Source organism: Pelobates fuscus, chromosome 10 (genome assembly GCF_036172605.1).
Source record: "Pelobates fuscus isolate aPelFus1 chromosome 10, aPelFus1.pri, whole genome shotgun sequence".
Lineage (NCBI taxonomy): Eukaryota > Metazoa > Chordata > Amphibia > Anura > Pelobatidae > Pelobates > Pelobates fuscus.
In genome coordinates, this window is record NC_086326.1 from 36,654,022 (window position 1) to 36,680,465 (window position 26,444).

General features: G+C 38.6%; 2 protein-coding genes across 4 annotated transcripts in view; one reads left to right on the forward strand and one right to left on the reverse strand.

Moving 5' to 3' along the window:
* The window catches only part of PEX5 (peroxisomal biogenesis factor 5), a 370,163-nt gene that overhangs the window by 211,362 nt on the left and 132,357 nt on the right, over positions 1-26,444 (forward strand). The window lies entirely within an intron of this gene.
* The window catches only part of GPAM (glycerol-3-phosphate acyltransferase, mitochondrial), a 32,936-nt gene continuing 12,265 nt past the window's right edge, over positions 5,774-26,444 (reverse strand). For all 3 annotated transcript variants that reach the window (XM_063434348.1, XM_063434347.1, XM_063434349.1), the window contains exons 8-21: positions 21,502-21,638; positions 20,787-20,886; positions 20,137-20,349; positions 17,500-17,613; positions 16,050-16,135; positions 15,253-15,368; positions 14,519-14,589; positions 12,979-13,243; positions 12,093-12,235; positions 11,165-11,242; positions 10,573-10,710; positions 9,542-9,731; positions 8,110-8,168; positions 5,774-6,180 (exon numbers count right to left, since the gene is read on the reverse strand). In XM_063434348.1, the coding sequence (XP_063290418.1) occupies positions 6,064-6,180; positions 8,110-8,168; positions 9,542-9,731; positions 10,573-10,710; positions 11,165-11,242; positions 12,093-12,235; positions 12,979-13,243; positions 14,519-14,589; positions 15,253-15,368; positions 16,050-16,135; positions 17,500-17,613; positions 20,137-20,349; positions 20,787-20,886; positions 21,502-21,638 (1,827 nt within the window). In that variant the 3' untranslated portion in view covers positions 5,774-6,063. The remainder of the gene's footprint in view (positions 6,181-8,109; positions 8,169-9,541; positions 9,732-10,572; positions 10,711-11,164; positions 11,243-12,092; positions 12,236-12,978; positions 13,244-14,518; positions 14,590-15,252; positions 15,369-16,049; positions 16,136-17,499; positions 17,614-20,136; positions 20,350-20,786; positions 20,887-21,501; positions 21,639-26,444) is intronic.

Sequence of the window (26,444 nt, forward strand, 5' to 3'; positions counted from 1 at the left end):
AGCTTAAGCTTAAGGAAATGAGCCTAAATCCAGTTAGTAATAGCAGAGTCAGTCAGAGACACGAGTCAAGAGGGACGACGAGAGATCAGGAGAGGACCAATAGATTTGCATGTCATCCGCATAGAAATGATATTGGAAGCCAAAGTAGCTTATAAGTTTGACAAGTGAGACAGAAGCTCTGTCCCTAGCATCTATCAAGTAGCATTGAGGAAGCATATAGAGAATAGTGATGTCGCGAACATAAAATTTTCGGTTCACGAACCGCGAACTTCCGCAAATGTTCGCGAACCGGGCGAACCGCCATAGACTTCAATAGGCAGGCGAATTTTAAAACCCACAGGGACTCTTTCTGGCCACAATAGTGGTCGAAGGGGGGGGGGGGAGGAGGAGACCTACTCTCCTCCCCCCCTGGCCCCCACCCCTGGGCGGCGGGTGGGGGCCATAAAGATAATGAGGGGGGGACCTACTGTCCTCCCCCTCTCCGGCCCCCACCCCTGGGCGGCGGCCATAATGATAATGAGGGGGAGAACCTACTGTCCTCTCCCCCCCCCGGCCCCCAACCCTGGGCGGCAGGTGGGGGCCATGAAGATAATGAGGGGGGGACCTACTGTCCTCCCCCTCTCCGGCCCCCCACCCCTGGGCAGCGGGTGGGGGCCATAATGATGAGGGGAACCTACTTTCCTCCCCCTCTCTGGCCCCCACCCCTGGGCGGCGGGTGGGGGCCATAATGGTAATGAGGGGGGGGACCTACTGTCCTCGCCCCCCCCCCTGGGCAGCGGGTGGGGGCCATAAAGATAATGAGGGGGGACCTACTGTCCCCCCCCCTCCGGCCCCCACCCCTGTGTGGCGGGTGGGAGCCCTAAAAATAACAATAAGGGGGGGGGGACAACTTACCATTCGATGTTTTCTTTCTTCTAAAATCTTCTTTCTTCAGCCCCAAAAAAGGGCAAATAAAAAAACATAATAACCGACGCAATTAAAAAAAAAAAAAAAAAAATCCGTCTTCACCCATGGAGGGCTCCGCGCAGACTGAGCTCTGCAGGGCGGGGGAAGGCTTATAAAGCCTTGCCACGCCCTGCAATTAGGCTAAGAACACTCTGATTGGTGGGTTTAAGCCAAACAGAGTGCTCTTTGTCATTTTACACAAAATTCCAAAGAACTTTCCCACGCTGTGTAAAATGACACAGAGCACTGTGATTGGATGGATTTCAAGCCCACCAATCAGAGTGCTCTTTGTCATTTGAATAATGAAAACGCTTCTATTTCTCCTCCTCATTTGCAAATGTTGCCCTGGCTGTGTCAAGACTGAACTGGATGTGGAAAAAAAAAAACACACATTCTAGGTAATTTTCAATGTTTTATTCAATTATGTCATTCCAGAAGTAACAGTTCCACCTAAACAGATATTTGTGTTCTAATTTTTAATGACTGGGTTAGGAAACTGGAAGTTCTGGTGGAGTTCAGAATGGAATCTATCATGGGGTTCTTATGATAACTAATTACATTATGTAAGGGATCTGCAAGACCCCCCGGTCTTGCAGATCCCTTACATAATGTAATTAGTTAATTTCAGTGATGTAACCACAAGGGTTGGGGCAATGCTGGTCAGATTGTACATGCGGTACATTTTGGCCATAGAAAATAGTTTCAGTGGCCACTGATAAACTTGGGAAAAGAGTAGAACAGATTCAAGGAGGCCAAGTCACCTGGGCTTATAGAAGTGAAATGTTTAACAGCTGATGGGCGTTTTTAACCGGTAGTGAGGTGTTTTAGAGGGTTACGCTAAATAAATAAATGCCCTAAATTCAGTTGATTTGTGTGACTGATCCCAGCATTGAATTCCATTCATAGTATTTTCTACAGACATCCATCTTGTAACTTCTGTTTAGAGGACTTTACAAACCTGATTAAGATACATTTTTTTCTAAAGGGCTCAAATGGAAACTAACAAAGAAGTCAATTTCTGAAAGCTTAAAAACTGCTACGAAGCGATGCAGAAATAAAAATGCATCGAAATTCAGCAATCCCATGCCGTTCATTGTGGACTACAATTAGAATAATGGAAACAAACTGGCTACAGCAACTGCTTTGATTACAATGAATGACCATAAATAATTTTAGTCTAGTTTAGTACAATGTTATTGCTTGTATTTTGTTTGCGGTAGCATTGCTGGTTTCCAGACATTTTGACGTGCAGTTGCACAATATACATTTCATAAGCACCGATATTTGTGTTACCTGATTGGGATTAGCAGCATAGGTTAAGTGCGGAGACACCACACAGGCTACCATACAATGAGCTGTACTATATACCATAACCCTATCTTAGAGCTCATTAAACTACTGTAGAGATACAAGTTTATACAAGTTTACATTTGTTACTGCGTGAGCACAATTTTTTTTAGTACTCACAACAGTGGGTTAATAATGTAATCACATCAAAAGAGATTATTGTACCACTAACCGTAAACATTTCTTAACTTCCATAAACCTCATCTCTTACTCTTATAACCCTTACAGTGCCAATATTTACTTTTTCCCTCTCATATTTCTGATGGTAGCACTTTTTTTATTTTTTTTATTTTACCGTTTTGGCACTAGAAGTTCAAAATCATTGCAAGTTCTACTGAATGTAACAAGATATAAAGCTTCACTCGGTAGGATTCTAGGGCCAGGGCATTTAAAATTAGAGACAGACATAGGAGTTCGATTAAACCGAAGGTGTACAAAACTACTCGTTCCCCAGATGCATGATTGTATGCAGCTTCCAAATGGCAGAGTGCATCAATTCCTATCTGTAGAATTACCACAGCTTAAATGGTCAAAATATTTTACTTAGCAGTTGATTATGGTAGCAAGTGCATAGATCAAAAGATGTTTTGCTTAAAAAAAAAAAAAAAAATGGGTGCTCCCAACATTTTGTAGGATTTCGCGTGATGCATTTTGGTTTGTATACACAGGCAAATCTAGTCACCCATAGAATCACATCACACAGGGTTATGCACTAAAGTGAGAATTTGAGGTGAATTTCAAATGCAAGGTCAAAATAGTCGAACTGGAAAAATTCTCTAAGTCCGATTTGCTTTCAGTTCGGCTGCTCTGGCCTTAAACTTGAAATTCTCACTTTAACCACAAGGTGACACTGTGGTGCTGGGAGCTTTCATGCATAGACTTGGCTTAGTGAGAAGAGCATCTTTTAGAGCAATGGTTCCCAAATAAGTATTCAAGAGACACCAACAGTCAACTGACTGAAGTGATGATGGTGTCTGGAGCCAATGTGCACCAAATCTCACAGCACCCTTGAATGGTATATGTACCGTTTGGCAGAGAGGCTCAGACCCTCAGCAGCCTTGTTCAACAAATGCAATATGGCAAAGGTGGAGTTCTGCTGAAATTCACATCAGGGTATCACAGCCTATCACTGTTTGCTTCATTTGCTATGATGTGAGGTAAAGCGTAACCCCAACTTTGCCAAATCATCATTGGTGGTAGAGATGCAGATTGCCAGAGACAAAGCACCTCTGCCAGAGGGGGAGTAAAATGATGCGGGACCAAGAGTCTGAGGACTTCCAGCACTATAATCACTTCAGTTGAAATAGTTATGGTGTCCCTTTCATTTCAATACTCAGTCCTGCCATGTGATGTAAACCTTAGTGAATGACCATGAGCAGATCCACACATTATTGCCGTCACTGGCTTTGCAGGATATTGGATAAGTAGGCTTTTTTTTTTTTGTTCTTTAACAAACTAAGAAACAATCTCTATAACATGTTTTGAATGCCAGACATATAAGGGGTATCCGTGTTTATCGGGATAGAGATACCATAAAGTGCTGGTGATTAGACTGTTTTATGCCGTCGACCTCACTGGCCACATATGGAACTACAAGAATTAAAATCGGCAGCTAGTGTGTGCAATTACTTAAAAGCAAAGAGCAGTAAATATCCTCATCTCACAGGACAGTCAATCGATAACAACTGGTGGATATATTAACCCTGAGAGCACAAATGGTGTCATTCTCAACACGTTCTATTACATTCTGCATAGCAACATGAATGCGATGGCTTATAACAGAAATAGCCTAAATAAAAAAAAACTGAAAGCCAAGGTGACAAAAAAATTATAGTTTTTACTAAAAATTTTAAAATTGATATTTCAATTCACCACAATTCCTAGTTTACGGAACAAACAAGGTCCTTCTGTTTAGGGTCTTCTGAATAAGCCACAAGAGGCAAAAAATCAGCTGTCCTGGGGCTTTACTTTTTAATAAAACTTCACTCTCACGTTTGTCGAAAAATTTAACTTTTGGGAGTTATCCAAGGAGCAAACTGACCAGCACCACTGTAATAACCTGATCTTCTGTGGGTATGAGCAACAAGACCTAAAAACAGAAATGAAATCGACCAAGGTAAACCATTGCAATGTAACAATCAACAAAGGAGCCGAATGTTAAAACCTTTCTTAACACAAACTACTTATGTAATCATGACATTAATACATGATGGGCTCCTATATATGAGTGGTTTTAGAACACAGTATATAAACCAAAACCACATGGAGAGACAAATTAATAGTCACAAAAAGCCAGGTGCAAACCATATACGCACTCCGTCAAGTGCTTAAATACAAAGATCCATATAGAACACAGAATGCACACTATAACAACAAAGGTACCTTGATAAAGGCAAACAGTTGGTGCCGAAACGTTGGGGGAGTTGGTGACTTGTATTTCAGCCTTGAGGCTTGAGAGATTGGGGTAAATTACTCTTGATTACTATTTGCCTCATTTTGTTACCTTGCTTATTTTTATTTATTGTTATTTGCCTACTTATTAAAGTTTTGTGTGCATTCTGTATTATATATGGTTGTAGAACACAAACACAAAAAGAGAACATTTCTAAAATAAACTGCATAATTCAATACCTAAACTCACAACTTCTGTATCACATACCAATGATCACCCCCCTCCAACCTACCCCCCCATTCGTCAGATGCTCAAACAGAAGAGCCCTAATCAATACTTGTGTAGAAAAGCATTTAAAAATGATATTTGGCGTTTGTGAGATATTAGCAAGAATGTTCCCGTTTCACCCAGTTAAAACACCAATCTCTCATTTTCTGCAGAAAAGCATTGTGCTACTTGTAGGAATAAAATTTAAATATTGCGACAGAATATAAGATATCTCGGATGCCATTAGTTTTACAATAGACAGTGGGAGCTATTCTTATATGTTCTTAAGTGCGTTGTGGTTATGAATCAAAAAGAAATGAAGAGTGTAAATGGAAATTGCTTTCCCCACTCCCAATTGCATATAAAATTCTGACCATGTAAAGCTCTGTTACAGTATGAGACATTAGCAAAAAGAAGGAACAGTTCTTTAACTCATGGGAATCTAGAATGCAAAATTATAATGGTGGGTGAGGGAGAGTGACTGCTTATAGTGAGATTTAGCAATCGCTTTTTAATGTTGCAATCTGGATTTATATAGTGCCCGCCTTGGTTAGAACTTTGTAAAGTGAAAGAGAATCTGTTTCCCTCCACTGGTCACTTCCCACAATCATGTTACCAATGTCATGAGACGCCAGTCGCCATGTTCCTAGCCTGACTCTAGTATTGACTGTAGTGACTTCTACACTGGCATCGTAACTAAAATGAACAAGTAACTACATGTCTGAAATGTATGGTAAGACCAAAACAAACAAATACAATGCAAACTTATTAAAAAAATTAATAATAATAATAATTAAAAAAAAAATAATAATAATTTGCAAATACGTTGTTACTGCTTCCAGGTATAACATAAGAGACACGGGTCGCCGGTACATAAATAGTGATTTAAAGAAAAATAAACTAGTTGATACGGGTCTGTTGGGTCAGGAACGCTGGTGGTCCTTTCAGGATTTTTTTTTTTGCATGTTGCACAAGTCATTTCACTTCCATTCTGCAGCCGCTACAGGCAGGAGGGTGGATGAATCTGGCGGCAAGGCACTTGTCTGTCAGTGCATGGTGTTCATCAATGGATTTTCACAGCAGGTTCCCAGTACCAGACCAGCTGCGCTAACCTACAGCTCCATGAAGCTCATGATGTATTCTAAGAGCTTGTACCGGTTGCCTTGAGGTAGGAATGTGCTGCTTAAGTCCAACAGAGAATCTCTGCTTTCTTTATGGACTTGGAAAACCTACAAGAGAAGAAAACATACACTGCTTTGTAATACTGTCAAAAACCACAACTCCCCCAAAACAAGAAAAGAAAATAGATCACAACCAGAGTTGCACTAAAATTCAAAGTACATTGCACTCGTAAAGCATTTTTGGGACGTTCTAGGCACTAATACGCAATCTGTAAGTTACATTTTCATTTTTGTATGTTTATAAATGAATAATCCCAAAGACCATGTCCCTCTCTGCATCACTCCTGTAAGGTTCCCTGATGTGCAGGAGTTTATTAAATATATAATAAAATAATAACAGCACCAGGATTGGCTGGGAACATGTTGGCCTCTTGAAGTCCTGCAGAAGTCGCAAATCCTGGAAATGTAGGAACTTCAAAAGTAAGTAGCTTGTTATTTATATTTTATGGACTAAATTATCTATATGTGTTTTACATTTTCTATTCACTTCCGATGTAGCCTAGTAGACGTACTAGGGGGAAAAAAAGATGATCTATAGATTCAATTATTCATAGATTACTTTTAAATATATTTGTGACATAGAATAGCAGGCAGCAAATGTATAGATTACCCAAATTAGTCATTGCATGGGAAGAACAAGCCATGAAATACAAGTTCATTTATGGGTCATTAGGTCTGACATGGAAAAACATGTTATTGCCAATAAAAGAGGTTTGCGTTGCCTTGGTAATGGAAGAATGCAGCTTGCGCTCTAAATGAGTACAGTAATATGTTATGCTCTAAGAAGAGGAAGTTGCATTTTTGCACTTATGCTAAAATGTATTTCAGATTCTGCTTAAAAAGCTTTGCATTATGTTGTCAACTGTTCTCCTGTAATGGCATCACGTGTTCTAGGAACAGAAATTTACCAGCCATACATTTTAGATAAAAACTGTTTGGTTTAACTCTGTCCCTTTCCAACCTCTTGCATACATCGTGATTTCACTTTGTTTTTCTAAGCACTAAAAACCAAAGTCTTTTCGTAAAACCGTATGACATCCTCTGTGTGGTTCTTCGCCCAACAAAGAAAGTCATTTCTCTGCCATGTCTCTGGTCAATCTAGATTACGCAGAAGGACTAGAAACAAAGAATGTGACGGCAGATCAGAACCATTCGGCCCATCTAGTCTGCCCAATTTTCTAATATTTGAATTAGTCCCATGCCTTATCTTAGGTCTAGGATAGCCTTACGCCTATGCCACACATGCTTAAACTCCTTTACTGTTTTAACCTCTACCACTTCAGCTGGAAGGCTATTCCATGCATACACTACCCTCTCTGCAGCCAACCCCTTGTTTTTATATAGATATATATATATATTTTTTTCTAATATGGTCTCCTCCTTTACTGTGTTGATTCCCTTTATGTATTTAAATGTTTCTATCATATCCCCCCTGTCTCGTCTTTCCTCCAAGCTATACATGTTAAGATCCTTTAACCTTTTACAACCTACATGGTTAAAAGGCATTGTATTTTATCAGTAGTGAACTTGGGAAGGGTCTAGTCAGATGTCAGTATTTATACGCTTTTTTTTTTTTTTTTTTTTTTTTATAATTCCAAACAGAAGATGAGCTTCCTATTGAATGCATCATGATGATAATGTCATATACACCTTAGAATGACCAGTGTGTGATGTGAATCCCTAAGGACTGCAGAGATTAGGATGGGACCAGGTTTTCTCAGCCAATACTAGTTTTCATTTATTTTCAGGTGCAAAGGCGTACAGCTCAAGAACACAAACAAAATGATTCTATAAAACTAATAAGCCTTTGTTCACATAGACTTCGTCTTTAAAATGAAACTGTGAGCGTCAATTCCAAAATAGATCACAGAAATGGTACGTTCCCATTGGGATAATGTCAGTGGGGAAAGAATTTAGTAAATAATATGCAGCAATATTACATCTCACTTGAGCAAAGAAGTTTTAAAATAGATTTACCCCAAGATCCACAAAGATTTTCACAGCGTTTTTAGCAAGACACAGCGTGGCGCTTTCCGCTGCAGGGGAAAAAGAAACGGTAAATAAATCGGACAAAAACATTTTTTACATTCTGAAAACTTTTAATGAAATTCAGATTTTCACTTTTTTTTTTTTTAATGAACATTTAACACATATTGTCCTTAAAGTTAATAAAAAAAAATCCTCCCATTTTTTTTCTATTTTTCTTGACAGCTACACCAATACAGAAACATTCTTTTACACAACAGCTGGTGACAAAAGTAGTTTTTTTTAAATGTGTTTTAAATCGGCGAGAGATATATATCGCAAGATAATTGTGTGCACTGTTTTAATTGATATTGCACACCAATTTATGGGTTGCTTACAGGTAGATAGAAAATACAAATATCAGAAGTGTTTGGAAGTCTGGAGTTTCAGAGCCAGACTCTACACTACAGCACGTTCCTTACCAGAGTAGTTGGGGAAACCATTTATGTTGTTACAACATTATCGAGAATCAAACAGGTAATAATGTAAGAATTGTATACTAACATCAGAATAACAGTCTTCTACAGACTTTTTAAAAAAAATCAACATAAATAAAGGCATAATGCGTGAAACAGTCACCAATAACAATGAATGTATAACCAACGAAAGATGGGTACTAACCAAAAAGATATCTTCAATAAAAAAATAGTAAAATGAAAAAAAAAAGAGATTTTATACTTTCTATTTGTGAAGTATGATAAGCATTTTAGCAAAACCTTCCTAATTTTGTTTCTACTAAGTAGAACATTTTGAAAGGATGACCTCCTTTGGGTCGCAAACCACCGGTAACCCTAAAATGCGTGTTTTCATTAAATTGGAAAATGTAAGTGACAATAGCAGATCTGGAAAATATAGCTAATATTACAGCTTGCCTCTTGTTTTTAGATTGCAGCGAAAGGCAAATTCCTATATTTTTTCTCCAAATTTCATAGTTGATAATGTTCATCATCAAAAGACCAAATCCTCCCAACCCAAGAATTTAAAATTTGAGTTGAGAAATCCAATAAATTGGATCATTATAAATCTATATTCTCCCCTTCTCCTCTCCGTCACCACATAAACCAAGGGAGTTTACGGTAAACAATACATTCTAGTGAACTGGAAATTAAATTTGCAAATGTTATGCAAAACTAGCCAAGCTGCCTGCTACTACAGATAAACTGAGAATTTGTTTCAGAAAAGGCTGAAGGTAATGGGAGTTAAAATCCAACACCAGTAGGAGAGCGGCATTATGGGATAGTTCTAAAACAGAACAGGTTGAGCTATAGTAAGACTGGCAAAGGGTACATTCACCTGGCAGAAAACACCTGTCCTGTTAGGCTATGAGAGTTTTTAGATTTAGATGTCTCAGGTCTACAGATCAGAGACAGCCGCACTAACTTACCATACACAGCAACAGATTTCTCGGTCCTGGCGATTAAATATCTGTGCAGACTCTGCGTGTATTGTTTCTCCGAAACCGGACCCTCAAAATTGTGAATAAAGGAAGCGGCAGAGCTGTAAGCCTCAAGAATTGGACCTAGGAGCCTCCGCAGGAACATAACAAATTGCTGGTGTTCTGGCAATGAGCTCACCTGGGGAACATAGGGATTTAATGCAAATGTTATATATGACACACACAGCATCACATGCAACATGCACAAAACATAACACGCAATGAGCTCACCCACGGAACATTACTGAAAGTTTACTGAAAAAGCACCAACATACAGCCTCACATGCAATAATCCACTAACGTGTAACAAATACACACTCTGTAGAATATCTTCAGGGAACGAAATCACCCGGAGAATGTGGGTAATTAACACATATTATACATGATGCGTGCAATACCAGCTATACGATATGATGGAAACGACTGAGTGTGAAATGCCATAAAGCTTATAAGACCAGACATCAATGAAAGACATTTTAATTATCTGAGTTTTCCACCATGTGGTTTAGCATGGATTTGAACTATGTTGCTCTTGAGTTTATTTTATTAATATTGCTACAAACATGTTCTGTACTATTTTAGTAAATTCAGTATTCCACATAAATGTTTGGTATTTGTTTGTTAATGTCTTTATCGGAAATCAGGCTCATGTAAATGTTTGATATTTGTTCGTTATTGCCGGTGTTTGTAATTATTTAAGTTATATGTATGTCATTAGTGAACTAAATATTAAATTCTTTTAGATCCCAAACAATGACAAATTGTGTTTTTAGTAACACTTTATTTGTTTTCTTATTACAAAATATAAATATAAACAGCGTAGGAAGCAATGAAGCCTATTCATGCTTACAAAATGTATAATCTTTGTTTAGTATTTAAATATTTTGACTTTAGATGGCGTCTGTGAAGAAGCTCTAGTTACAAAGAGCGTGGACTCTTGCCAACACGCCGATATGTACCATATGACTCGCATGTGTTACCTTTAAATATCGATCTCTTTGCTCCTCTCCAAAATCACTGTCTTCATCCTCATCTTCATTCCTCCAAGGCAGGTGATTAGGAAGCTTGTTTTCCCACGCGTTCTCAGCAGAATTGGGGCTTCCGTCCTCCTGGTCTTCCTAAATAAATAAAAAAAAAAAAAAATTAAAAAATTAAAAGAAACCACAAACTTATATTACTTTCATCATTAAAACCATTAAAATTCATCCCATACTAGTTGTTGCTACATCCATCCCTGTCTGCGGCCAATACGTATTGCTAAGACAATTATTTCTCTCTCAACCAGCAATGATCTCCTCAAACCAACTGGAAGACAATTGCTAATAATGCATTTGCAAAAGGCTTCTGTGTCTCGGTTTCGTTATTACACATTCAGGTCTCTACTAGGATCTCAGCTGAATATTTATGGCTGATAAGGTTTTCACAGAGAGACAAATGCTCCAGCTGCTTTGGGCTTGCACAAACCGAGCACCGAGACCGTAACAAAGCTGTAACGGCTGACTGAATTAAATGCCTCCTCTTCCCTGCCAATCCACTCAAACCCATCTGTGAAATATGGGGTGCAGGTCTCACCTCTGCAACCAGGATGATTCCACATGTGATTAACCGCTGCACAGCCTCATGACAAACTTGATAATACATCTGACAAGGCTGAAAAACAAAAAGGCATCAGACAACACTGAATATATGTGTAGAAGAGAGAAGAAACTCACATTAGTCCCTTGTGTGGGATTCTATAGGCGTGGAGCGATTACAGAAATTACTCATTGCCACCCGAAATCGATATCTCGTATAGCAGATAAAATGCCAACACGTTTAGTGCAAAGGCAATTAGATTACCAATCAACCAATATATATATATATATATATATATATATATATATATATATATATATATATATATATATATATATATATATATATATATAAAAATAATCAAACAGCAGGGCATTGTACAGCTTGTTGTTTTGGAATCTGTTTATTGTGTTGTTATCTCTCTATAAAAATCAGGACCTGTGTCAGAATGCCCCCTGGTGGATTTTCAGTGCCTAAGCTCTCAAAGAGTAAATTATAGGATTGTCATTTGTAAATTGTAATCTTACAAAGAAGTACATACAATTTTACAAGTTTTCTGAAATTAGTTATCTTGTGAGGGGGGAGCTGGAGGAGTGTGACTAATCCTGGATGAAACACAATCTCACTTGATTGGAAGGATGGCTGAAAGACTCAGGTGCGGGATTACGGGAGTTCTATCTGAATGGGGAGATCAGTAAATTCTGGAATACTGGCCAGTTTTTGGGCATAGCACTAAGAAGCACCAGTTGGAAATAGCACCCAGAAAAGCAGGTACCATAAACACATATCTGATATCGGAGATCAGGGCTCCAGGAGAATAACAATAGATTTCTACGGATTATTCTAACAGTTTTTTTAGGAGTAACATGGGGAGATTTCTTGGATTATTCAGATCCATCTGGTGGCTCCACCTGTCTAACCTTACCAGAGCTAGGATAACTTCGTTAGATAGGAGATAGCACAAGTTGGCTGCTGTACGGATGAGTCTCTCCTGACTGACAGCAAAGCTGGAGGCATCAGGTGAACCTTCCAGATTTTTCCTGCGAAGTTCAACATGCAGTGCGCAGGCTGCAACACAAGAGGACAGCAAAAAAAAGAATTGACCGCTGACCTTATATTAGCAGTTTCTTATCTTTATGACAGATCAGACACTCGAACATACTTTTAAACAATTATTCTCTGTGTCACCCTAACAAATTGGTCTTTAGAGTCACTAGACTCATTTCATGTCCTACTCATTTAGCATTAGCAAATCCCTATACAGCAGGATTGATCATAAGGAAGACCATCCACTTTTGCACAACTACAACATCCATGAAGCTTTGCAAACTGCAAAGGGTTATGGAGAGAGGGGCCACACTGCCATTGCCTGTCTGTCACCCGCATGTAGTGTACACTGAACAAATGAAAAACATGCACAGAACGGACAGTAGTCAACCCAGAACTCTTGTTGGCCAAACGGGTTAAACTCAGTATGTCCAGCATTTTTTATCAAATCACTGAAGTGGTCATGGTACTTGGAGTAACCCTTTAAGGTGACAAAACATCCTCAGCATTGGCGTTCTGCAACTACTGAAGATCTACCTTTTGGCAACCAGCTCTACTAAGACCCAGACATTAAAGAAGATGGACACCCTTTGCTTGTGTAGGGTCTTTAAATAATCTAATGTAACAGACTGTCTTCTACAGTTCAGCTGGTGAGATGATTCACAAATGAGTTTACGGCAGATGGGCTTAAATCTACAGTCAAATGCAATAAAAACAAAGATTTAGAGTAGAAAATGTCCTGGTTACATTAAGGCAATTCTTACCAACAATCGCTTCCATGATGTAAACATGCAGGACTCCGTTACTATAAAAATTTAACTCAAACACAGCGGGAATGCCAGTGTTGGGCGCAATGAAGAACTCATTGCCGTGGGCAGTGTGGCTGATGTTCACCGAATTAGCCAGAAGGTGGATGGCATGCATAACCACATCTTCAGAACTGCCTGAAAAACCCAGGTCAAAGTCCCTGGACAATACCTCCTCTTTCATGGAGAAAAAATCTTCCACCAAAACCGAAAGAGTAACCCCCTGCAAAAAAAGCATGAAGAGTCATATATGTTCATATTTTACAGAAATATAGGAGGGGGTCAAACATTATTTAAAGGCTGTATGGTATGCCTTATCTTTTATATTTTAAACAAAGTCTGACATATTGGCATAGAAGCAGAAAGGTAATTTCAATCACAGCAACTCAGCCACGAAACTGAAAACCACGTTAAGTCACAGAGCGGATCAACGAGTGCTGAAGCGCATGGTGCGTAAAAGTCACAAACACTCTGCAAACACTCTGCTGATTCTATAGCTGAAGAGTTACAAGCTTCCACTGGCATTAATATTAGTATAAAAAACTTTGCGGAGGGAGCTTATGACCAAATACAATGCCAAGAGTCAGATCAAGTGGTGTAAACCGGCTGCCACTGGACTCTAGAGCAGTGGAAACGTGTTCTGTAGAGTGATGAATCACGCTTCTCTGGCAGTCTGATGGGCGAGTCTGGTTTGGCGGATGCCAGGAGAACCTTACCTTCCTGACTGTACTGTGCCAACTGTAAAGTTTGGTGGAGGAGGGATTATGGGATGGGGCTGTTTTTCAGGGGTTTTGCTAGGCCCCTTACTTCCACTGAAGGGAAATCTTAATGCTTTAACATACCAAGACATTTTGGTCAACAATATGCTTCAGACTTTGTGGGAACAGTTTGGGGAAGGCCATTTTCTAATGCAGCATGACTGTGACCCAGTGCACAAAGCAAGGTCCATGAAGACATGGTTGGATTAGTTTGATGTGGAAGAACTTGACTGGCTCGCACAGAGCCCTGGCCTCAACCCCATCAAACCCTTTTAGGATGAATTGGAACGGAGATTGCGTGCCGGGCCTTCTCATCCAACATCAGTGTCTGACCACAAATGTTCTCCTGGACGGATAGGCAAACATTCCCGATGAAAAACTCCACAATCTTGTGGAAAGACTTCCCAGAAGAGTGAGAGCTGTTGTAGCTTCAATGAGTGGGCCACCTAAATATTAATATTAAGGTCTTTGTATTTAGAATGCGATGTCAGGTGTCCCAATACTTGCGTGCGTGTGTGTGTGTGTATACATATGTAATATAGATACATACATCCACACACAAGGCATTTCAGCCTGAAAATATATTGTTTGGTTTTGTGGTGTTCGGAACCCGAGATGCGGAGGGTGAGAAGGAAGCTGAAGCAGAAAAACAAATTTCTCTGCAGGGTGAAAATAAGCACTGGATCTAAAGGGAATGTAAATGGGGATTTATGTGCTAAATTTTGTCATGCATTGCTCACCTTCCGATAGCGATACAATAACAAGCAGGCAACAATATGAGTTGACATCACAGCACAGCACTTCTCAGCAGCTGGAAAACACAAAGCAAAACATTTTCTAATAGAACAACGTTCAGGTGTCTAGAGACAGCAGATAAAGCCAATTCTACCATTCAAAGTCTGATTGCCAAGAGCAGGATTTCTAACAATGTAAAATGACTTAGTGTGCAGAACAAATGATAAACTCATAGTTTAAATCAGAAGACAGGCTTTCCGCAGTACATGTCAATGAAACAGTAGCACAATTCAAGTATGAATATCATACAAGCAATTAAAGGGCTTTTATTTAACATTCTGAACTCCTTGTTAAGGAGGATGTGTACGCATTTACAGCAAATGCCTGCACACAAATGGGAGCTAAAGTAGAAAGAGGAGGCTAATAAAAGTGACGAATTGGGATCCTAGGGAATGCATTGATGTATTGACACAATAACCAAAATATTTTACAGGCTACTTAACCCATTATCTTCCAGAAAGGCCATAAACACCGATAGGGGTTCAAGAGAACTCAATGGCTCGAAAAAAAAATCTGACAACTACTTCCTTGGTCCTTAGCTGAGTGCTGCATATTTTGTAATAAAAACTTGCGTACATATGAAATGTGTCACATGATGTGAGTTTGACTATTTCACAATGTGTCCCTGCTACAGTGCAAACTCTTCTGCAGAACCCACAATGCACTGCACCATACTTACTATAAAGCACATGATTGGCCAGGTCTGTAATCATCTGTCTCCTGAGAGGGTCGTTTGCAGAGTTCCTTTGGTCAGGAAGAGCAACCACTTCATTTTCACTTACAGCATCAATTGGTCTGGAGTATAGAATACAATAAAAAGAGTTATCGAATCCCCAAAAAGATATCAAAGTAGAATCATGTCCTGTGGAGTCACTGTATTTTTTTGCAAAAACCCAAAGCGATATAGCTACTGCATGGTGGTGAGAAAGGGTGGGGAGGAATATATTAACTAGACTATCCCTGCTCAGCACCCACATATATAAATTCAATGATTTTGCATGTAAAGCATTTGGAGGTGCTTGCCGCACAAACCCATCAGCACCAAATGCTCTACTATTAGGAGTACAGGTTTGGTTATCGGCAAGAGAGCCAGATGACGTTGTGGGTGGAGGCTGGTGTTAGACATACAAACCTAAATAAAAACTATTACAAGTTTAGCACCTTAAATTGTGAGAATACAATTTTGTTCCTTTAGTACTATGTATAGTTAAAGGGAAAAATATACAGTAAAAAAAAAAAAAAAATCTCTGTCAAAGTCAGGTGTCAGAATTTAAGGACAAAAATAAATTACCATAAACCCTGCACTGCCTGGCAATCAAGAGGTCAAGCAATGAGCAGACAAAGGGAAACATACAATTCATAATTCAAGCAGCTACACACTGACTTAACAATGTGCAGCCTTTAATGCAATCTATATTATTGTCCCACACTAAAATGGACACACAGTATTTATATAGTATTTACAGGTAAACTTACCTGTCGGAAAGTATGGCTGGTAACAGAGTTTGTTCTAATCGCTGCAGCCCTGACAAAGGTTTTTGCCGTTGATTCTCTAGATATTCCTGCAAACAAAAAGCATTACTGAGAAAAGCTGGATCTCTCGTCAGTGAAAACGTCAAAATGTTATTTTGCAGAGACACTTATTTCCAAGCTGGGGGATTTAGTTTAAAGTATTACAAAGCTGCTCAATGATATTACTACAATGAGTGGTACATCCATGGAACAGCTCTCCGGAAGAGGTGAGTGGAGAACACTGTCATAAGCAGGACTGAACATCAAGTTTGTGCAATTAGCACAGGAAACATGCAGATCAGGTGCTTCTTTCCCTCATATACAGCTGAGCTGACAGACAGCTCAAACATATTTGGCCATGTTAACTTTTAAGGGAGAGAAAAAAAAATAATAATAATAATTATTATTAATAAGAATATATACACAAATAATAATAATTAATAATAATATATACAAAAAATATATATATATATTTATATTAAACGTAATGTCCCGTACTCACTGCTCCTGGTCTTGTCTGTTGCCCAGGTGCAAACTTCGACCTCCAAATAATTAAATCCTTGTTGTGCGGTTTATTCAAAGCATCAAATTTCCAGTAAATGGTGTCAACGTTTCAGTCCTCCAGGGACTTTTCTCAAGACCTTGAGAAAAGTCCCTGGAGGACTGAAACGTTGACACCATTTACTGGAAATTTGATGCTTTGAATAAACAGCACAATTTGAAATAATTCTGAGTCCTGTGAGTGCACTTCAAACAAGGATTTATATATATATATATATATATATATATATATATATATATATATATATATATATATATATATATATATATATATATATATATATATACACACACACACACATATATATATATATATACATATATATACACAAACTAGTCTATAAATTCAGCTCTGGTATTTTGTCCTAATTTTTACAAAGTGGCTTTTAAACACTTAAGTTAATAATCACTAAATGTTTTTAATCAATGAATAATCACAGTTTCATTCACCAAATGCTGAAAATGTGTGAATTAATTCTGAAAAAAAACTGAGGCATAAATAGTCAAGCTCAGACTGTGGCTAATTGTGGAACAAAAAAATTCCAGATCACCTATTCTTGCCTCGGTTTAGTCATTCAGGATTAAGTCTAGAAAGTTTAGTGATTAACCTCATCAGTCATTTGCCCCTTGCATAGTAAGTGCTGAGCTAGCAGCCTGAGAAGGAAGGTTTCTTGACATGAATTTAATCGTATCCTGAAAACTGTTAATAAGCCATTTTACGTTTTGAGAAAGAATTTTAGAATTAGCATTCAAGATACAGAACCATGGATAATAAAATGACAATTCTGTGAAGCTACTTTTTCAGGTCCTTCTTACAGCAGTAAACATGTGAATAGTTGATTTTATTACTGACCTTTAAGGAAAAAGGTTGTGCAAAATCAACACGGACGCAGCCATAGTTCTTTCTCAGCATTCGAAAAACTCCTCTAGCGATGCTCCACAAGCTTTCATCTTTCTTAGGTTTGCCCTTTAAATTGTAACAGAAAGAGAACAAAAAATACTTAGTACTTTCCAGCTCTCATACCATAACATACCTCGACGCCACGCATACATGCGCAGGGCCGTCACAATCTATCATAGAGAATCAAAGTAAATGTACTCAGAGAGTTGGGAGAACCAACTTCACTGAGTAGAAACTGGAATATGATGCAGATTATAAATGCAAATAGATATATCAAAATACCAATAAACTGTATAGCAATAGAGAGTGGCTAGAAATCGTGAAAATGAACACTATGGTAAAGTGCAATCTTAGCCTTAGTGGCTTGCCTCCAGGTACCCCGGTGAAAGATAAACGCTCACTTAGCTCCTATTTGGCGACTGACTAGAGACTTTAATTAAATGTGTATGGTCAAGTCTAGTCGCTTCTGAGGTCGATCACTAGGGAGCTGGTCACTACAGAGATGCCTGATTGGCGGAAAAAGGTGTGTGTGTAATGATGGCATGATAAGGGCTTATCGCCTATAAATGCACATCATATACCACAATAGCCAGCAATGTCCAAAAATTGGCTGATTGGAACAGGTAGCTGCTTGTTAATTAAATTAATGTAATTGAGATATCTGTAAAGAGTGGGTAGTGCCCCTTTAAATGCTGGTGCATGTACTAGTCCACTAAACAGTTATAACCTCTAAATAATGTGCAGCTACGAAAAATTATGTCCCAAACTTAGCAATGTCTGACTTCATCCAGACATAGAGAAGGTGACCAGTTAGGAGGTACAGAAATAAGGAAAGAAGAAAATTAAAGTGACTCTATGTGCAGAACCATACTTAGGATGTTGGTTGCCTGCACATAGTGATAGATAGCCCTGGTGAGAAGAAAGAAGGGAGAGCTTAGAGCCCGACGCGCGTTTCGGTGCTTTCTATGATGCACCTTCGTCTATGATGCACCTGACGAAGGTGCATCATAGAAAGCACCGAAACGCGCGTCGGGGTCTAAGCTCTCCCTTCTTTCTTCTCACCAGGGCTATCTATCACTATCACCAGGGCTATCTATCACTATGTGCAAAGTACATTTACTTTGTTACAAATAGGGGTTAGGCCCCAGGACACCACTGGAGTGTCCACTTAGGTGCACTTCCACCAGTAGAACAGATCCTAATTCATTAGGACCCCCTTACATAGGTGGAGTTCTTTCCCCTATCATAGAGAATCATAAGATTCTTAGGTGCATTGCGGCAAGCGTCACACATGTGCCTAAGGTCCCCAATGCTCCTCTATGAGAAACATTGACTCAGACCTTCATCCTGGAGGCAAGCTTCCAAGATGACGTCACTTGAGGAGGAGGCAGAGTCAGCGCCGATATGGAGACTCGCCGCTGGAGAAAAGGTGAGCAATTTGCTTTCTCTCATTTTTATTTTTTAACAGATGGGAAGGCCCTGAACTAAGCAAGAACATCAAGACTGTAGCGTGAGGAATACAGACACATATAAAGGAACCTGTGGCGTTAGTAAAAACGTCTCTGCAAAATCAACGCAAGGAATCCAGACAGTGGGTGACAACTAAAATATTAAACCTGCATTTGTATTTGCTATGGGGATAAATACGAGTAGGCATAATATAAATAAAATAGATTTTTTTTAGTGAATTGTGACCATACTATATTGTCTGTGTGTTTATGCTTTACATGTTCTTAGACGTCTGTGTACATTGACGAGATGTAAATGTCATCTAAACACACACTTGGAATCTTGGAAATCTGTGTGAAGAATTATGCTTACACGTATGAGATTAGGAATTTGTGAGATTCTGTATTAATTAAATAGTATTTCACAAATGTCTTCACTTTAGATTCAGAAAAGCAACCTATAGTTTACTCACTAGTATTATACAAGGAGAAAATAATCCAATCAATGTTAAATTAATACATTTAAAGGACCACTATAGGCACCCAGATCACTTCAGCTTAATGAAGTGGCCTGGGTGCCAGGTCCAGCTAGGATTAACCCTTTCTTCTATAAACATAGCAGTTTCAGAGAAACTGCTATGTTTATAATAGGGTTAATCCAGCCTCTAGTGGAGGAGGAGAAGGAGGAGGAGAGTCCCCCGCCCGGCGCTGGAAAAAGAGGTAAATTTAACCCCTTCCACCCCCTAGAGCCCGGCGGGAGGGGGGCCCTGAGGGTGGGGGGGACCTAGAGACCCTATAGAGCCAGGAACACGAGTATGTTTTCCTGGCACTATAGTGGTCCTTTAAGTCTTAGTGACAGATATAAAAACGTGACTTTGATGGGGGGAGTTATGAAAAAAAAACACAATCAATTCCATCAATGACTATTATCCACCGACAGAACCTGGTTAACAGTTGATTGTGAAGTTCAGGAAAGAAAAGGAAATAATACAATGCCAACTAGAAATAAAATGTCAGCAACACTTAATGTCTGGCTAAATATATAAATACACACAGGATGGAGGAGAAAATAAATATTCAGGTAGTTTCTGCCAACGAACTACTTCAACAGTCACTGTCAAAGCATACATCCCATACCCACCAGCTGCTCTCCATTATAATGTCCCTCGATGATTCGGTCATACGAGACTCCTACTGGTATGATGAGAACGTCAGGGGTAGAGCCATTACAGACAGTATCTACGATGACCGAAAGTAGACCAGCTCGGCCGCAGGAGGTCTTTCCACTGCGTGATCGAGTTCCTTCCAAGAAGATCTCCAGAAACTGATGCTTATTCAGCAATTCTTCAATGTACTACAACATAAATAGGGGATACCGTCAGGTTAATTTAACACATTTCTCGAAAAAAATAAAAGAAAAAAAAAATATGTAAGGGTAATCCAAAACAGGGAGATGGACCAGGACTTCTACAGCTTGGCAGGTGATACCACAAATAGCAGCTTGAAGTGCACAAACCCCCTCCCCACTTTTTTTCCCCCCAAGATTCTAGGCAGGTGTGCACATTCACAGACAGTTCAAATAAATTACATTTATTTCTAGCTACATTAAACCATCCTTCTACAAAACCTGCAACCCACGTGGGCACACCAGGACAAATGAGATTACATGTGGCACACAGCTCTAGAGGGAGCAATCACCGTGGAAACAAATGAAAGACATATTGATGCAGTTTCTTAAAACAACTTTTTTTTTTTACTGAAAAAGTCCCTAAAAAAGTTAGCTGTACTCACCCCTTGCAGCAAAGACCTATACAGGATGTCTTTCTTCCCATCTCGGGTCTCATCAAGCTTGCGCCTTATGAAAAATCCTCCCAGTAAGTGAATTAAAGTGCTGTGAATGCAACAAGTGTATGGAGATATTCATTAGGATTTAATAAGAAAAGTAACAAGCATGCTGCGGTCTTGTACAATCATTAAAATAAAGCAATTTGCCTCCAAGCGAGGTATCCCCAGATATTAGTCTTCTATTTTGGTCAAAAGAAACTAATTTCAAAATTAGATTTCTGCTGGTGTTTGCTTCTGTGCATGAACATAAGTTTGACATGAAAAGGGTTAACTATGGCGGAAGTTATTCACGAACCACATCGGCGTCAAGCCTGCTGTCGAACAAGAGGATTTAACAGGAGGATGGAATAATGAAAAAACAGCTATGGGGTAAACAGTCGTAGGTGCATGGAGTAGGTGTCCAGTAAAAGTGGTGAAGACCAATACGGTGGAAGAGTTTCATTAGCTTGAGTTGGACGAATAAAGCTTGTGCTTTTAGACTGGAAATGTGCCAGCTGGGTTTATCTGCTTTCACTATTTGTGCTGGTTTGTTTTTTGTTAAAATATTTAAGAGCCGTTCTCTGTCTAGAACTGATAAATGAAGTTAAGGTGGTGACTGTACAGACCAGACAGGTGCACAGTAAGCAAAGGCCCGTTCCCTACATGCAGTGCACATACTGACCTGAAGATGGGGATGTTGAGGTTGTTCCCTGCGGCAATGTGCGGAGCTTTGATATTGTGGCAGAACAAGACGAAGGTGAGGAGCAGGTAGTCAATGTGAGACTTGTGGACAGGCAAGAAAACAAGCGGGGTGTTCATCTAAAGACAGAGACAAGCAATGGTTCTGTACACAGGGAGTCATGAGAAAGCGCACACAAACAGAGAGCCTAGACAGCTTTGGCAAAATGAGACCACCCCTTTGGAAGGATCAGGTCTTCAAATTAACAGACACGGGTGAAGAACAAAAAAAAAAAAAAGAACACCCAACACAGATATAATGATATGACAAGAGCTTGAGTTACTTTATACATTGTGTCAGGTATTTCACCAGCAATGTATAGATTACAGTTCCCTATGCTCTATTCCGTGGGCTGCATCCACGCTCTCCCACAATACACGTGGGCATGCTAAGCATTATTGGATGCCGTGTGAAAAATTGTGAAAGTGGAATGATTTGTAGGTGTAGAATTTACTATACAACAGGCCTTAAATTAAAATATGTTTAATATACACATTAGCTGGCAATGTGGCCTCCCCGGTGCATAGAGCATAGTTATAATTCCATCTGTCAATTGGCCGCCATGTTATTGAGAAATGGCAGGGATTGGCATAGAGGTACACACACTTTATATGCAGACATAATCCGCTCAATTCGGGGAGAGAGAAAGCATGCTTCGCCAAGTATTAATTATACAGATACACTGATCACATGATACTCAAGGCGTTCAACAAATGCAGATATACAACTATGCAATGTAAACCAAACTACACTTTATGAAGGCAACAAGACGATTAAAGCGGATAGGCCCAGTTTTCACTTCAGATTCAAGTCTCCTTGTACCAGGTGTGCAATTAAACCTTTAAATTACCTCCATCTCAGGAAGTAATTTTGCATTAGTATATTGCATTCTGAAGCCTTTCTATGATGGAGCTCATAATGTGAAATCTGGTAGAAACACCAAAAAGCACAAAATGAGCTAGATGTCAGAAAACATTCCCAATAGGCGTTTACCCTAAAATTGGAATACACAAAATAAGCAAAGGCTGGAGTGTTTGCCAAAGGTTAGTGGGAAAATGAAATTAGTAATGCTTTGCAAAACAACTTTTATTTACACTTTATTAAAAGTGTGAACAACCACTAGTGGAAAGGGGGAAAAAGTGGTTGATCACACTTATAATTCCCACCAACCTTTGACAAACACTCCAGCCTTTGCTTATAATGAGAAATCTGTACAGACAGGGCATTTTAACAAAGCCTCATCAGTTCTAACCTCCATATATTCAGTGTTATACTATTCTGTGTATAGTCTGTTATACTTTCGCTCACATAGTTTGGTTTACTCACCTTTTCTTTATGAGCTAAGTACAGAAAAAGGTCTCACTCAGCTAATGATTGATGTAAATCCAACAGAATGATATATGGAGTCTTTTTTTTTTTTCTTCTTATAAATAAAAAAAAAAAAAATAAAGAACGACAGGTGATGGTATTTCTTGTCTATCACCGTTGTTTACGATAAAGAGGATAATGTTGGACAGAATTTTCCACCACTGAAACTAGGGGTTTAAGCCCTACTTAAACAGAAATAGAAGATTGTGGTGAAAAAAAAAAAATATCTAATACATAAATAACAATCCCTAAAATATAACTTTTATTAGATACAATTAAAAGTGATCCAAATAAGGATCTATGTAGACAGTAAAATATGTGATCACTACTAACAAGTGATGTGTGAAAAAGTGATATAAAAGTGAAAAGTGTGGTCACTTTTTCAAACATCACTTGTTAGTAGTGATCATATATTTTACTTTGGATCACTTTTAATTGTATCTAATAAAAGTTATATTTTAGGGATTATTATTTATGTTTATATATATATTTTTCACCACAATCTTCTATTTAAAAAAAAAAAAAAAAAAACTTTAATAAATCTGGACTTACTGAGGGTATTTTGCATCATCAGGCAGCGCCTGTTAAAAGGAACACTCAAACTTATTTAATTTATTTTTAACAATTTAGAAGATATATGCATGCATGCATGCATGCATATATCACTGCAATTTTCCATTGGAGTTATATCTAAACAACGGCCTGCAAAGGCAAAGTTCTCTTGTCTGCAACCTTTGCAGTCCCCCACCACCTTCTAACCCCACCCAGACATTCCATGGCTAGCCAGTCAAAGACTTCCCAATGTAGCTCAATGAGAAGTCTTTGCAAGGCAGGTGCTCTGGGCAATCACTGTGTCTCAAGCTTAGTTCCAATGAGGCAAACAGCCAGGAAGTAACATAACATGTTGTCTGATTGACAACCGGGGGGGGTGGTGTAACAAGGTTAATTTATACATTATCCATTTCTATTGAAATCTGCACTTTGTGAAAAATGTGAAAAAAGAGGATGCACTCTTCACACATAGAGCACTTGAGCAAGATAAAGTGATTTAGGTGTATGGGCCGTTCCATTATTAAGCAGTGATCTGCCCACTCCCCGTTATTTATTGTAAAGTCCCCCAACCGATGCGCAGTCGCAAGTTTTAAACATTTAGGAGATATGACCCCACCTATTGCTTAGAGCTGCTTTAACCCCTTAAGGACACATGACATGTGTGACATGTCATGATTCCCTTTTATTCCAGAAGTTTGGTCCTTAAGGGGTTAATGTTGCGGCTGGCTATAAACGCTGGCCAGCTGCAACATAGTTAACCTTTGCATTGGATGGCATTAAATCCAGGCCCGGATGTGAAGCATCCGAAATTGGAATTCAGCTGTCCAGCAGCGTTTAAATCTGGACCAAATTCACGCCCATTTGATGTTAGATTTTGCAGTCTGATTGGGGATGGTTTTTCCCCATTCAGACTTTCATGAGTAACTAAATATATGTTGGGAATTGTGTTCTATACACACTGTGTGTGTAAAGTAAATATCTAGTGGAAATCACCAAACTTACTATTTTACCTACTGTAGTGAATAACTGCATTGCTATGTATGAATCGGAAGGGGTACTGTAATAAACATTGTTTATTAGATTCAGTAGATTTCTATAGAGAAGGTGTGGATGCCTTTTTGGCATAGTAGGATATTCTGATCTAGAATAGTTAATAGACAATTGGCATGCCACAGAATTATCTGTTAGCCATTCGGGAGTCAAGAATGAATTAATTCACCCTTTCCACAGCACGGTTTGAAATCATTTAAAAATCACAAAACAAAAGATGTATACACCTTGGACACATAAACTAGTGGTATAAATACCTATCCTTGTATAGCAATTAGGCAAAACAAGTCTACAAAGATATTTAACCCCTTAATGACACAACTTCTGGAATAAAAGGGAATCATGACGGAATATATCCGTCGTCTGTCCTTAAGAGGTTAAAAAAAAAAAAAACATACATAGTGCTTTCTGTTTATGTGAAATTAAGAAATTAAAATATAGGAAGAATAAAACTCACAAAGTATAGAGCCGTATCAGTGCACATTCATTAAGTTAATATCATATTAAGACACGTAATGGTAATATTAAACTTGAATAAAGTGCAAATGCAATTTTTAAATTCCAAACGCAGTTTTTTTCCAGATCCATCTTGTTTCTATTTTCCCCAAGTTCTTTGAAATTATCTTCTCCTCTCCAATTCCGAGTTTTTAAATTTTTTTTTATAAATAGCCATAAAATTTACAATAACGATCCATCACTTTTAAATTTTATGGCTATTTATAAAAAAAAATCATCATTGGAGAGGAGAAGATAATTTCAAAGAACTTGGGAAAATAGAAACAAGACGGATCTTCACTTTAGACACTTTAGTTCCAAAGGGTTTGAATATTGATTTTGAATTGGTTCATTTTCTTTGAATAAAACTTTTTGGGGGTACTTATGTTATCTTTTGGAGAGAAGCTTTTAATCCTATCTTTTAACACTATTTTATTTTATTTTAAAAGATGAATTTGCGTTTGGAATTTAAAATTAGCAATTTGCATTTGGAATTTAAAAATAGCATTTGCACTTTATTCAAGTTTAATATTACCATTATGTGTCTTAATATGATATTAACTTAATGAATGTTCACTTTATATTTATGTTTGTACAACGTTTTGCTCGAGGACTTCCTTTCATGTAAGTAAAATGGCGCATGGACCACTTCCGCCCTATTGCTGGACTCATTCCGAAACCAGAAGTGACACGCATGCACGCCACGATGACGTCTCACTAGCCGGAAAGGAAGTCGGAATACGGCCAGGTGAACACGATCATCAATTACTAGTATGTATATATACCGAAGATATGGAGGCACAGATCAGCATTGAGGAAGACTCCAGGAAGAGTCGAAACGCGTCTGCTGACTATTCATTGGGACTATTTTATATCTACTACTGCGGTGACTTAATTTTATTTTTTGCACTGCTCATTGTCCCTTATTTGTTTTTAACTTTGTTAAACTTACCAATACATTTTGCATCACTCTATTGGAGCCTCCATCTTCAGTATCCAGAAGGAAGAACTACACACACATCGCTTAGCCTGTATAGGCACCCTGCATACGCAGTATATAGAGCCTGATACAGCTCTATACTTTGTGAGTTTTATTCTTCCTATATTTTAATTTCTTAATTTCACATAAACAGAAAGCACTAATGTAGGTTTTTTAATCTTTGTAGACTTGTTTTGCCTAATTGCTATACAAGAATAGGTATTTATACCACTAGTTTATGTGTCTAAGGTGTATACATCTTTTGTTTTGTGCTTATTGAACTTATATGGTGAAGGGGATACACCAGTATTACACCTTAGTTTGTGCTTTTGTCCCTGTTGCTATTTTTTGATCATTTAAAAATGTTTTAGTTTTTTTAACCTTCTTTTGTAATAGCAAGCAGGGAGAGATACAGGACAGGTTAAACCGGACAGACTGAACA